Here is a 14,801-nt window from a genome sequence, read left to right as displayed (position 1 = left end):
CGAGAGTCAGGAAAGTATGAGACAGCCCATGCTTGGCGAGCACCCAAGCCCAACAACTTCTCCATGGTGGATATGGGGGTGCCCCTTCCTCCACTTCATCCCCCAACGTGGAACGTGCATCCATATGTTGTCCAGTGTCCTATTTTCCTCCCGGTCCCAAGGAATCCCCTGAAACAGAGGGAAACCCCTGGTTCCAGCAGCAGAAACAAAAGACCTCCTCCTGGTTCCTCAAGTTATGCCTCTAAAGGTTTTCTCCCACATACACTGTTCTCTTAGAAAATTCTCATTCTGGCTCGTCAAAAGTTGTAAGAGGGTCTATCACCATTTATACTCTTTCTATAATAAATGAGTTCCAAGTTCTAAACATCTGTCTTACCAATATAAGTTTTAGAACGCAACAAACCTTGGGAAGCTATAGGCTACACAGGAGTTAACGCAGCTGCTCTCTTCCATGGCTGCAGCTTTCAGAAATCTCCCTGATTTCTTAGGACAAAACGTCTCACGACAGGGAGCTCGTGAACAAACAGGAAACCTGGCGCATTAGCCCCTGACGACACTCCCATCCTTACATGGGATGTTGCTAATAGTCAATGGCTTAATGACTGGGCTTGTCTTGGGGAAGGGAGGTAGTATTATTAATAGGCTTCTGTTTGTAAACAAGTGGAATGAAGGCAAGGATCATATACATCAGGGCCCACAGGGAATGCAATTAAGTCGCAATCCTCCTGCAGCGAGTTTCCGAGTGTCTGGAAGCAGCGGAGCTGTTTCTATACTTCCTTCCAGGCATTCGGCCTTACCCTAGAGCAGCACATTGATTCCCTGTGGATTAAAGGACAAAACCAGGAGGGATGCTGGCTTCCATCATCAGCCTGTTCCCTCTTGCCCTCTCCTGCTTCCATAAATCACTTCTGGCAGGTAGCTGGGAAGCAGCTGCGAATGACAGTTTTGCTCTGGAGCACAGGAAGCCACCTTTTAACCCGCCTGCTGTTGTTTGTCTCTCAAAACGTGACAAAGGAACAGATGTAAGCAACATGCCAACTGTCGAGAGGATCTGCTTGGAGCGCTATAGGAAGCCTGCTCAGAGCCACATTACACCAGCCGCTGTGCGGAGGCACAACTGAGTTCATTTCCTGACATATCCCCCCCCACACCGTTGCCCCCATCCCAAGCACTCTCTACTCATGTCAGGTCAGGGTCTGCAATGCTCAGGCAACTCAGTACATGCATCCCTGCTGCCACCTTCGCTCCCCGCCTCGAAGCCCGTTCCCAAACCCTGTTCCAATGCCACCGAGGTCTGGTCCAGCCTCAGCTCCCAGGGGTCTTCTCTGACCCCCACAACCCTCCTTGTAAAGGACCTTGGGCCAGAGCACTTTACAGTCTGTGCTGGCTTCTAAGCTTCTCACAGGCCCATCTCATTGCTGTCCAGACCACCCAGTTACCTCCATGAGGGCTTGAGCTGGGTTCACACACCTCTGTCTTCCCAAAGTAGTGTTTTTCAAATTACTAGTTGCAGGATGAATGGGTCGGGAATCAAGTTTAAAGGGTTGCAACTAACATTTAAAATATTAAATAAAAACACAGCTTATAAAAGATACTCTTGGGACAACTGAGGAATTATCAGGGAACTATTAGATGATATTATGAAATTCCTATTAATTTTCTTAGGTCCAGTAATGGTGTTATATAGGAGAGCACCTTATTTTTACACAATGCATGCTCAGGTATTTAGAGGCGACTTACTTTCTATTGGATCAGCAGAAAAATTATGTGTGTGCGCGCGTGTAAGTTCACACACATGCACAGATAAAGCAAATGGGGCAAAATGTTACAACTGTTGACTCTAGGTGTAGAGTTTACAGGTGTTCACTGTACTATTCTTTAAATTTTCCTGTATGCTTGAAAAGTTTCATAATAAAAAGCGGAAGAAAATAAAAAGAGAAAAAAGTCACAACGCAGGGCATGAAATATGATCTGGTTTCGGATGTCTATGGATGTGTGTCCTAGGTTACAATTTAAATGTATTTCTTCCTGTGGGTCAAGGCTGAGACTTTGAAATGCTGCCCTACAGCTCCTGATGGCACCAAGCACACAGCAGGTGCACACTGAACTGTTTGTTTAATTAACTTCTAAAAACACAGAATTTTAGTGAAGGGGCAAGCTGAGAAATCATTTTGTCTCCAGTTACATCCCATTAACTCAAGCTGTGTCAAAATATCCAAGCCATTTCCTGCCTTAGCACACTTGGCTCTAACCTCAACTCCGCCTTCAGGACTCTTATCAGATGTTTAATTACTCATCAGGAAGGCTACTCCCCTGCCCCGCACCCACCGCGCAAGGGAGGTTGGGGGAGCTGGTTGTTAATGCAAAACTCTGAGAGTAGGGTGACCAGTTGTCCCAGTTTGCCTGGGACTGAAGTATGTATTTTGCTGGACTAGGGACTTCCAGAGCTAAAACTAGGACAGTCCCAGGCAAACCAGGATGGCTAGTCACCTTAAGTGTGAAGGAAGACTGGGAGAGCGCCCTGGACAGCTCTAGGAGAGCTGATACTATGTGCCTTGTAGCATCACGGCAACATGAGGGACCAGGGAAAACCCAGGGCAGCAAAAGTATGACAAGGCAGAGATCTCCCTGACAGCATCCCAACAGCCACAGCAAATACCAAATTGCCAAGTGTCTCTCATGCCCCTAAACAGAACCTCTCTCTGATTATTCACCAACTCATCCGGAAAGCAAAGAACAGTGGGAACTTACTGTAAAAACGTCATCATCGCCAAGCTCAGCCTCATTATGGATGGTGGAAGATGATGTTGTTGAGCCTAAAAAGACACAAAAGTCACAAAAAGGTGTTTCTAAAGAGGGTAAGTCAAAGCCAATCATTTAGAAAAGGATATTTAAATAAACCACATCCTATTCCTTTCACATGTGAATCACCAGCAGAAATATGTTACCTGGGAATTAAATGCTTTAAATTTACCCTTCTTAATTGATTTTAGCCAGCATGTTCCCTAAATGAACTTTGCCTACTGTTGTTCCCAAATCAATCCCTCGAACTCCCTCACTGGCCACTGGAGACCAAGTACACAGAGAGGCACCACAGAGGCCATGCATCATGACCGGCCTCCACCAGTGACCCCCCCATGCCCCCACTGTGTAGTGGGAAAAGCAATGGATGGAGAACTCCAGGTTGGACGGGCCACAATCTCACTGCATAACTGGACTTAGAGGTCAGGGCTGTTCATTTACTCACGAGGGGATTTGACTGAAGAGCTAGTATGATTGCTTCCTGTGCTGAAATTCAGACACTGTACTCTAAACCCCAGATTGTGGGAGCCACCTTCTAAGCTGATACCTGGGCAAAGAGGTTTTCTCTTGCAATACTAGGGTATCGATGAGTTTTCTTCGTTTTTGCAGGCCAACATTTAGGTTCATTTAGGCTCATGTCAGAAAACCCAGTTTATTCCATCAGGGAAAAAAATGGTCATTTAGGGTTCAACTGGTTTATCTGTTCAAAGCTTTCTTCATTCTGGTAGGCAAATCACTCTAACTTCCCCTTTTCTTTCCTAATACCACTCCGTAATGTGTGGATCAAATCAACTGACATTGTTAATGGCCAAAAGGAAAAACATACTTAAATTTGCATAAGTAGGGCTTCCCTAGTGGCGCAGTGGTTGAGAGTCCGCCTGCCGATGCAGGGGACACGGGTTCGTGCCCCGGTTCGGGAAGATCCCACATGCCGCGGAGCGGCTGGGCCCGTGAGCCACGGCCGCTGAGCCTGCGCTCCGCAACGGGAGAGGCCACAGCAGTGAGAGGCCCGTGTACCGCAAAAAAAAAATTTGCACAAGTGATAGATCCACCAAAAGGGAAATTTAGTCTCTATCTTCTTCTCCTTTTCTTCGTTAGGTCTTACAAAATGTACATTTGGAAAATATTTTGCTATTACATGAAACTGAAATCAAAAGACTTGCTCAGAAAGGAATGAGAAACATTTACATTTCCAATGAGGGATCACAGGAGGAAAAACAAGTCCCACAATACCCTGTGTGCAATTCCTATTGATCTCTGAGGATTTTTCTCTACTATTTGAATTACTCTAGTCAATCAACGTTTAAGGCAAGTTCGATAGAACAGAGTTAGGTAGAGTGTATACAGAGAAAAAAATTACGAAAGAATCAAATTTTGTGTGTAGCTTCAGTGACTAAGTACATGAACATACTGCTTCTACCAATGATACAGGATACTTTCTCTTCTAAACATTTAAAAGCTATGTTTAATAACAAGATTTTAAACATTTGCCACTTGTGTCAGATCTATGATGAGAAAAAAATTACAAAAGAATCAAATTTTGTGTGTAGCTTCAGTGACTAAGTACATGAACATACTGCTTCTACCAATGATACAGGATACTTTCTCTTCTAAACATTTAAAAGCTATGTTTAATAGCAAGATTTTAAACATTTGCCACTTGTGTCAGATCTATGATGTGAACACTGGCTGTTACTCATTTTGGCCACCCTGGGACTGCAGTTCCCTGATTCGTGTTCCAGCCAGAATTGTCTCCCTGCTGATGTTAAGAGATTTGCTTTTCTCTCTTCCCCCAAATCCGCAATGAAGAAAATAACTTCAGAACATAGTTTTTCATATACAAATAAAACATATATTCTTTTGTGATTAATCTCCCCAAATTCTGAATTTGGCTTTACTGTGCCTTGCTTAATATTCCTTTGTTCACAGGGTCCTGGCTATGGAACCTTGAACCCTTGGATTTGATAACTGAACGTGTCAAAGTGGAGAATTTGTGTGTTTGGACTCTGTGGATTCTAGAAAAGCCCACGAGAACTCACTGCCCAAGAGCCTTCCAGGCCACGATTAAATGCAACACAGTGTTTAGCAGCTGCTCACCCATGGACTAAGGAGTCACAGATCCCTCTGCCTTTTCAGTAGCAGACGTACCCCCTGGGCTCTCCTTACACAACAGTGGGAAGGCATGGAGATTTCTGGGCCCATTAGAATCTATTCTCCACCTCTGGACCAAATCTGACCAAAGCTGTTTCTCAATAGTCAGGGAAAGGTAAAACACATCAAAAAGTCATTCACATGGAAGTCTAGAACTTGTCTTTTCAGAGCAGAGTCTAAAAACCAATTGGAATCACTCGTTACTCTGAAACCCATCTCCTTTTCCCCTGCACTGTCACTTAAAGTTCTTTTCTCCTTGGATGTTCCTAAAGTTTTGGCCTCTACTGACCTGGCCCCCAACCTTCCTGCAAATAATCCACAAATATATGATGGCAGACAATTCAGATTAAAAAGAACCTGGAAACCTCCCATAGTCCCACTGAGAATGCAGTAATAAATTCAATACCTTCTATAAGGTCTTCGATTGCTTTCCTCACTCCCCTGTCAAAGGCTCGAGCATCAGCAGGGCTTTGGAAAGTAAGTCCAAACTTCCTATTGTCGACCTTCCAGTGATGAAAGGTTGGGTTGGCTTTGGTGTAGACCAAGTCCTTTCTCACATAGCATTCCAATACCACCTGAAGGATTGAAACACACAGGCGGGTTACTTGTTAAATCGTCATGAATTTGTCTGGTTACAAAAATCTAACTAGGAACCATCGTCCTTGTTGGCAACTAATGAAAACCCTCCCCTCTGCCTTCACGTATCTTTGAAGGCTTCTTGGAGGAAGGCTTTGTCTGCCTCTGTTGACCATGCACTCCTTGCTACCCCGTATCCTTGGTGGTCCTCCCTTGGTGGATCTCAATCTTCCTTCTCCTGTCCTAATGCGTGTCTCTCAGTGACCTCAAATTCAACAAGCTGAGAAAATAACTAACTTGCTCTGAAAATTCTGCCCCTAGTAACTTCCCCTTATCTAGCAATGCCAACCCCTCTCTTTTCATTCTCTCTGGCTCAAATCTCTGTGGTTTTCTTTTGCCTCTTCGGTTTCTCTATCCCCCGTATTATTATTCACCAAGTCCATTTCATTTTTCCTTCCACATCTTTTGTATCAACCCTGTTTCAATTGCTACTACCGTGATCTAGGTCTCTACTAACGTTTTATCTGGATTATTAGAACAATCTCCAAATTTCTAGCAATCTCGTCTCAGAACGGCCTTTTTACTAAGCTATGACTATGAGCAGATTCTCTTAGACCTTTGACCTTTTTATCTCTAAAGCGGAAGCAACACCAACGTTATCAATGAACGTACACATGAACATGCTTTGAAAACACCAAACAGTAAGAAAACTAACAGGGTCACACACGCTTCCCAGTATATCGCATTATGTTTTACTCTTTTATTTACTTCCGTTTTTGTCACCTTCACAATTTAGTACTTGGTTTCATATTATTCTCTACCAGTTTCGTATGCATTAGTTTTGTTCCCCTAACTAGACTGTAAAAGATCAAGATGTTTTATAAAATAACTCCCTCTGTGTGTAGAGTGCTATTGCGGGTAGAGATACCAGAGTTTAAGACTATAGAATAAAAGAGGCATTGTAATCACGTGAATGTAAACTCCAGTCTTTATTCATAGAAAGCTCCAAAATATTGACAATATTTATTTCTATGGTTCCATTATATATACATCAAAATGATTTTGCTAAGTTCTATTAGCTTTGACCTTGTTCTGGCAAAGTTCTACATTTAACAAAATGAGATCTTATTAATTTTTAACTAAGTGAAAGAATAAAGGCCTGCCTAAATTAATAAAAATTCCAATTAGAGAGAATATCTTTAAATGAGTACAACTTTCAAGAATACATCTAGGCAAACAGAAATTAAACATTGCCTAATAAATGTTCCCTAACTTAATAGATGAGAATAATAGTCAAATTGGCATATCAAATAGCAGTCCCAAGCAGTTAACTTTATTCCATTGTATTGAATGCAGACAACAGTCCCCTCGCACAGTTCTATTTATGATTAAATTGCTTACTATGGCCATTTTCCCCTAAGAATAGCACAATGATTAAATGTCAGCCCAGCCCCATTCCAAATTGGGGATATCCAAATAACCAAGGCTTTAACTAACAAATGTTATCTATTTTAGAATTTAATAGTCTCAATGCAAAGTCTCAAAATAAACTTTTTTGTAAAAACAAAGACTTCTGGTTTTTTTCCCTATTTTTTGGGTGAAAAAAATTAGTCTTTGGTTGACATTTTCTGTGTTGAAGATTATTCCAAAGGTACATCTTCCTAGAGAAGTGCAATAAGTTCTTAGAAAAGTAAAGTTCAGCCACCTAAATTATGTGAGGGGGAGGAGGCCAGATACCATTTCTTTGTTCTCTTAAACAAAATTACATCATTACCTATCTAAGTTTAATGACAAAAACGAAAACGTTCAAATGCTTTCATCTTCCTAACAGGTATAACCCCTCTAGTGAAGTTTTGGCATAATAGGTATCAATCTTCTAAAGTGAAGTTTAGGCATTGACTTAAAAGTTGAGAAAGGCTTTTAAAAATAGCTTTTTAAATCAGATGCGTGGGGAGAAAAAAAGTGATTATATATTCTTGTTGGAGGTTTCAAAAAAATCGATACAAGAAATCCATATTGTAGAAGATTTAAGTAATTTAGGTGAGTCCACGAAGGTTCCATTCTTGCCCATCTCACCGTCCCTACCCTCAACGCCTCTCCCTTCTCCAGAACTGCCCACTGTCGGTATGGTAGACACAACTCCAGTTCCCTTCCTGCAGCCTCTTTACATACGCATGTAAGTTTGTGTGTGTGAGTCTGTTTAAATGTAGCCAAGCCTATAAATTGGTCTTTAACTTGCCTTTTTCCCAAAAACGTGTCTTGGAGATACAGGAAGGTAAAAAGGATTCTGTTTAGTGGCTGCATAAATAATATTCCTCAGTACGGATATATTAAAATTATTCAGCCATTCTCCACACTAATGGGCATTTAAGTCATTTCTAATTGGTTGCTTTTACACTGTCTAATGCTGGAATGAACATCCTTGAACATGTTCTCAAAGTTTGGTCTCTTGGGAGCCTTCCCTCTGCACCCCCAGGTCCTTTCACGGGGTCTGGGATGGCAAAACTATTTTCATATATTAAGATACTTTGGCTTTTTCATTGTGTTGCCAGTTCTGCTAATGGTGCAAAAGGAACGGTGGGTAAAACTGCTGTGCTGAGGCATGAATCAAGGCCAGGCAGTGGCACCAAACAGTACCAAAGTCACCAGATTCACCACTGTCACATGGTCAAAGTAAAAAAGGCCAGTCTTACGTAGGATAGTACTTGATGAAGCAGTTAAAAATTATTACATCTTGACCTGTGAATACACATCTTTCATCTCGTGTGATGAAATGGGAAGTACACATAATTGGATTCTCATATCTGCTTCTGCATTTGATCTGCTGTAATACGTTGCTTTGGCTGAAGTATGGGAAGAAACTCTGGCGTTGCACAAATGTGTAATTAGAAAAGGGAAGAGTATCTCTCATAGCCTTCTTACTTCTACTGCATGGGGAAGAATGACGATTGTCTCCAGGAAAAACGTGTGTAATTGCTGCAGTTGTGAGTTGAACTAACTACTTTCCTCATGGATCACCAGGTTTACTTGAAAGAACAGCCTACAGGTGAACTACGGTTATTCAGACTTGGGTACTTGGCAGACATTTTCTTGAAGATGAACACAGCGAGCCTGTCACCTCAAGGAAAACGAGGAGATATTTGTTGCCAATAATGAAATTTCAACTTTCAAGTGAAAATTAGAATTTTGGACAGCTTCCCAATACTTAAGACTTTTCTAATGAGATCAGTGGTGATATTAAGAAATGTGATTTTTGATATTGTAGAATTAAATGTATCAACATTTGGAAGATCTGTTTAAGTCAGTAAACCATTATTTTCCAAATGACCAATGCATGACGTTATAAAATCAGGAATGAGTAAAAGATCCATGCAAAGGGAAAGATAAACCAGTGGATTTTAATGTAATAGAGTATAAAAAGGTCATTGATACGGTTTCAGAGTCCACATTTAAGAAACTACTACAAGCCGAGTTTTGGTGGAGCATCAAAGAAGTATATCTACGATGGTCTGAAAAGGCTATTAAAATGTTTCTCTGTTTTCCAACTACATATCTGTGTGAGGCTGGATTTTCTTCATGTACTTCAACCAAAACATACGGCCACAGATTGAAAGCAAGAGTAGACATTAGAATCCAGCTATTTTCTATTAAGTCAGATAATAAAGAGATCTGCAAAAATGCAAAGCAATGCTATTCTTCTAATTATTTTTTTTCTGGAAAATAGTTATATAGTTATTTGCCTATTCTTGCCTGTAAAGAATGTCATTTATGCTAACACTACTGTTTAATTAAGATTTTTTAACAATTTGTTTTAATTTCTAGTATGGTAAATATTAGTAGCTATAAGCTACAAGATCAAAGCGTTTTGGGGTCCTCAATACATTTTTAGAGGGTAAAGGGATTCTGAGACCAAAACTCTCCGATAACTGTAGCTATCCATAAAGCTCTGCAGTCTATTTCCATAGGATAGGGTTTAGATGTGGAACTGCCAAGTAAAAAGGAATACACATTTTAAATTCATATCCTGCCAAATTGCCTTTCAAAGAGCTTTGCCGGCTGTAACTCCCACCAAATGTGTGTGGGAGCGCTCACAGACCTGCACTGGAATGCAACCTTTTAGGTTTTGTGATTCACCTTCATAAGGTAGTTTCTCACAGGATTCATTTCAGAAGTAAAATCCTCTAATCCATCTAAAATAAGATTCAACTCAGAAATTTTTAGTTTACATATAATTTCTCAGGAGAACTTGATTGTCTCCGACTCACAAAAAATTATCCAAATAACGACTTTGTGAATGGATATTTGGAACACAGACTTTTCCCGTAGAAACAATGGAAGTTAAGTTCACAGGCGTCAACACAGAAGTAACAACAACAAAAACCAATGTGCTGAATTCTAGAACTGCACTACATTGGAAAAACTATTGACAACAGTTTCTATCAGAAAAGGCTGGTTGTCCCAGTTGGAATACTGAGAACTCTGATACCATCCGTTCTCTGTATTCCCAAAATGATCTCCACCCTCTCCTCACCATTTCACCACTGAGGGGGAGGGGTGTCCTTCAACAACCCCACCCCATTTGCACAGCTTCCAGGAGGATTCATACCCTCCAGTGGGCAGAAATGCTGCATTACGTAAGCTTGAAGGCCAAAGGAGGAGTCACCATATTGCCATAAGTGTGTGGGGGGTTGTGTGTTAGGAATCCAGGATTTACCAGAGTGTGAAACAGGCACAGTGAGGGATGGAAAGATGCAGAAGCACATCTGGGTGTATGGGTGTGTGATTTAACTACTAGTGGATATAATACATAAAAGTCCAGAAGTGTAGAGTCACAGAATGTAAGGGGGACAAGAAGAGGGAGAGGGTGATGGAGAAACATGACAGGGGAGGGGATGAGGCACACGATCCTTGTGCAATAGCAACACACAACAGAAGCTGGTCCACAGCCAGGACTGTCCTATTCCCATGCAGAGCTGGTATGAAGGGGCCAGGTTTTGGCTTCACAATGGAATGGTTCCCAGTGCTGGCTCTGCTAATGACTATGTGCCCCAGACTGAGGAAATGGATCACTTCTTGGAGAATTGAGGTTCCCCATTACAAAGTGTAGATAATATCAATAGTATCCTCCTCCTTCAGAATGTTGTAGGAATTTAACTGAGGTTATTTACATAAAGGGCCTCAAACAAAATTGTAGAAGCTCACAATTACTATGGTCAAGTCGGTGGTACAAGTTTACGAATGTATCTATAAAATGAAAGGGTTGAATTAGACAATCTAAAGGCTATTTCAAGTTGACATATTCTATGACAAACCACAGAAATACCAGGAAAAAACAGACCTAAAAAGATGTAACCAGGTACAATAATTTGCTAACACAAAAGTAGTAACAATAAAAATAAAAAGGGAAAAAGTGAAAAAAATTTTTCTAGCTAAATTTTTGTAGGAAAAGAACCCCAACTAAAATAAAAAAGGCAAGCAATGGATTATAAAATTATCTGCAAATATGTAGATGAAGATGAGTATCTTTATTATACTCAGAGGGCATACGCATCAAGGAGAAAAATCAGGCCCCAAAAGGTAAACACACAAAGGACACTGACAGATAATTCACAGTTAAGACTGTTTAACAAACAGAAAAACATTTGATCTCATTATTAGTCAACAAGATACCACTGTTACTCTAATCAAATTGGTAAAGATTTAAAATATGTGACCCTCAGTGTGTTAAAGAAAATTCTCATATATGCTGGTAGCAGCTCTTTGTACAAGTATCGAAAGTCATAAAAATTTGACCCCTCAGATTATTCCAAGTAAATAATAAGTGTGGAAAATGCAGGTAGATAATACTGGCGGTAGTGGGAAGGGAAGGAATCTTAACATTTGACACTAAGGAGATCCTCAAATACACAATGGAAAATCAACCTGATACCAGCAACATGAAAAATTTCTTATGAGAATATCTTATGAGATATAAAACTTTAGGGACTTCCCTGGTGGTCCAGTGGTTAAGACTGCACACTTCCACTGCAGGGGGCAAGGGTTCGATCCCTGGTTGGGGAACTAAGATCCCACATGCCATGTGGCCCCAAAAAATAAAACAAAACAAAACCACACCACACACACAGATATAAAACTGTTTACGAGCTCTGATTACAGCTAGGTAAAAATAAAAATACGCACAAAGGGAAAAAAAACTATATCAAAGGGCTAGAGGTGGCTATGCACATGCGACTTTGGCTCAGTTTGGGGTCAGAGTGACAGGGTATCAAATACTGGTTCCCGGCCCCCAAGATGGGTCATCCAGAACAAGGAGTCTTTCTGAATCTTAGTTTCTTCAGTTATAGCTATACAGGCTACTGTAAGGATACAATGATACATCTTAACTAAAGGGCTAGCATTGTACTCAGCCCTTAGGTAAATGCTGGCTAAAAGGTAGTTATTTTACTTTTCCTTGTTAGTGTGGTTACATTGCCTTTATTGTGAATATCTTATACACAAGAATGTTTTAATTATTTGACTGTTATGTAAGGAATTTCTTGAATGGCCATGTTTCTTAAAATGAGCTATATTCTCCCTTTAAATTTTCATTCATTTCATTTTCAGAAATGAATCAAGTGTGAAAATACCATTTCTGTTAATCCATATATAACATTTAGAAATTGTTCTGCCTTATTTTGTAACCTTTATAAACATTAAGAAGTGGTTGCAGAAGAAGATTAAGTTTGTATACTCAGCACATAAAACTCAACACATGCCGCTGTCAAGGGTCTCCAATGTACCACTGACTTATTCCTGTGGTGTCTTTGTATTTTCTCTGTTGAGATCCTGCACATTTTGAATCAATGGTTGGCTTTGGAGTATACATTCCAGGATCGAATACAGATAGGAGCATGTTCTCCCAGATCAAGGCCACCAATTAAAAATAGACAATTTTCCTTCGTATCATAGATTCCTTCATAACATAGAACTGGACATCCAGTCCCTCCATGAAACTATGTTATAAACTATCAACGCCCCCATCTTTGTGAGATAATGATTACTCTCCAAAGTGCCTATTTTTAAGCATGTAGAATTATTACAGGAGTGTAATGCCGCTGCTTTTTGTTACTTTCTTTTCCCAAACGTGTTTTATTCATTAGCTTATGAAATAGAAGCTGCAGTATTGTTGAGATAAACATTTATTTAGAAGTAACGTCAGATGACACTTCCTCTTTGCATTCTATCTCTCACCATCCAAATCTTGATGGCATGCTCCATGAATAAACTCAATGTTTAAAAAAACTCTGACTTTACAGCTCACTACGATGTGATTCATAATAAAGAGCATACTTTCATTTTGAACATCTTGTTACAGTGACAGAAAGACAGCTTAATTAATCAAGACGCAAATAAGACAGCCAAATGCACGGCTTCTAAGCATCTGAGTTATACGGTGTGTAGTAAAAAGTGACTTCACTGAAAAGCCAAGGTTAGGTTTTGCAATTTGGCGCCAGCCCCGTGAGTTCTAACTTTGGAAGCTTTTGCAAGAGTCTGAAGTCAGAGAAAGAAGGAAAAATATACCTACAGGAAAAGGGCTATGATTTAATGTCAAGAAATCAGTCGTTGCTAATTTAACCCACGCGTTGCACGTCTGCCATTACCAGTTTGTCTTTCTGTCGTTCACCATGGATGAGAAAGCCGCTTCGTCCATTGCCTTCGGGGTGCATGACCTTACAGACCCCCACGCGACTGATCCCGCCTCCTTCCTGTGGGAACCATCCCCCGCTGGAGTCATCTCTGGTCATAACCACAGCCTTGACGCGCACAATATAGCTGTCACTAAAACGACAACAACAAGAAGAATGGGGCATGACAATGGTCTGGAGCTGGAGGACACGTTTCACAGTGCAAGGGGACCACAGCCAGCATTTTTGGGACTCATCAAAAGAAAATCTACGCCTGGCAGCAACCTTAAAAGATAGCCTGTATCAATGTTCAGGGAAAAACCCAAACTCTTAAACTCAATATAAAAGTATGTTAAAAAAAAAAAAGACACCCAGTCATTAAAAAATATTTGTGAATCTTTGAGGATGTATGCAAGCATAACATTCTCCAGTTTCTAGGTGGACATATTAATAATAAAACGAATGAACTTCTATCTAAGGTTTGGTATCTATAAGTTCGGAAAGACGAGTCTATTAACTTAAGAGGACATTATGGTTTCAACCCTTAAAACTTGGTTTATAATGAATGACCAAGGCTTAACATTTTACAAGGATAATTCTGATTTAGCGTTAAGTAGACGATAGCCCACTCCTAAATCACAAATTCACCGTGCGATCATTTATATTTCAGTTCAAATACCCTTTACACATGTGTAGCCTTCTGTTTATGATTTTATTTTTTCCAGTCTAAGCTTTGATTTCGCAATAAGTTCCTTTGCACATTGGCCAAAAATCCTCTTTCTCCTCCAGAGACCAACTCTAGCTTCTTTTCATTCTTCATCACTTTTCCGAAACTTATTTGGATTTTCGGCAAGGCCATTAAATTCTCACTTGCTGTTTTCTTTCTTGGAACAACATTGCTTTTTTTAATCCTTCAAACATACATCCCCATCTTCTACATGCCAGGCACTGTACCAGATTCTAGGGAAACAAAGATGCAGAGTAACATAGAACCCTCTCTTTCTATGCACCCCAGGCCCAGTGCTCAGAGCCTAGCCTGCGATCTGCCAAACACCACTCAGACTGTCCCTCTGCCCCACATGCTTCACCTCACTCACCCGCAAAGGCAAAGCTACCCAGGTTCCCTACCACCCCCTGCAGCTCACCCACTACTGTGACCCAGCTCCCCTCCCACTGTGCCCCTGGGACTCAAGGGCCAACATCCCCCTTTACTTCCTAAACCCTTCCTTTCACACTTGTTTTTATTGGGGTAAAATACACATAATGGAACATTTATTTTAGCCATTTTAAGTGTACCATTCTGTGGCATCAAGTACATTCCCATTGCTCTGCAACCATCACCAGAACATCAACCATCCATTTCCAGAACTTTTTTCATCTTCCCAAACTGAAGCGTTGTACCCTTCAACACTAACTCCCCATCTTACTCCCGGTCTCTATGAATTTGACTACTCCAGGTACGTCTTGTAAGTTCCTTTCACTTTCTTAACCTAAATGAAAACGCTCTCTGGCTGAGTCACATGGCCCACTCGTGTGGCTGCCTTCTCTCTCCTGCACCCTTCCCCCACTCAGCCTAGATGGGGGGTTGGGTAGCCACCTCTACCGCAG

At 40.8% G+C, this 14,801-nt stretch overlaps 1 protein-coding gene across 2 annotated transcripts in view; it reads right to left on the bottom strand.

The window, feature by feature from the left end:
- The window catches only part of SPRED2 (sprouty related EVH1 domain containing 2), a 124,452-nt gene that overhangs the window by 23,576 nt on the left and 86,075 nt on the right, over positions 1-14,801 (bottom strand). For both annotated transcript variants that reach the window (XR_003794906.1, XM_029231963.1), the window contains exons 2-4: positions 13,170-13,347; positions 5,360-5,528; positions 2,752-2,816 (exon numbers count right to left, since the gene is read on the bottom strand). Coding sequence is in view for 1 of the 2 variants with exons in the window: in XM_029231963.1 (XP_029087796.1) it covers positions 2,752-2,816; positions 5,360-5,528; positions 13,170-13,347 (412 nt within the window). In the remaining variant the exon portion in view is untranslated. The remainder of the gene's footprint in view (positions 1-2,751; positions 2,817-5,359; positions 5,529-13,169; positions 13,348-14,801) is intronic.

The sequence above is a fragment of the Monodon monoceros genome, unplaced genomic scaffold (assembly GCF_005190385.1).
Source record: "Monodon monoceros isolate NGI ecotype Baffin Bay Population unplaced genomic scaffold, NGI_Narwhal_1 Super_Scaffold_19, whole genome shotgun sequence".
Taxonomy (NCBI): domain Eukaryota; kingdom Metazoa; phylum Chordata; class Mammalia; order Artiodactyla; family Monodontidae; genus Monodon; species Monodon monoceros.
This window is presented reverse-complemented; position numbering and strand designations above follow the sequence as displayed.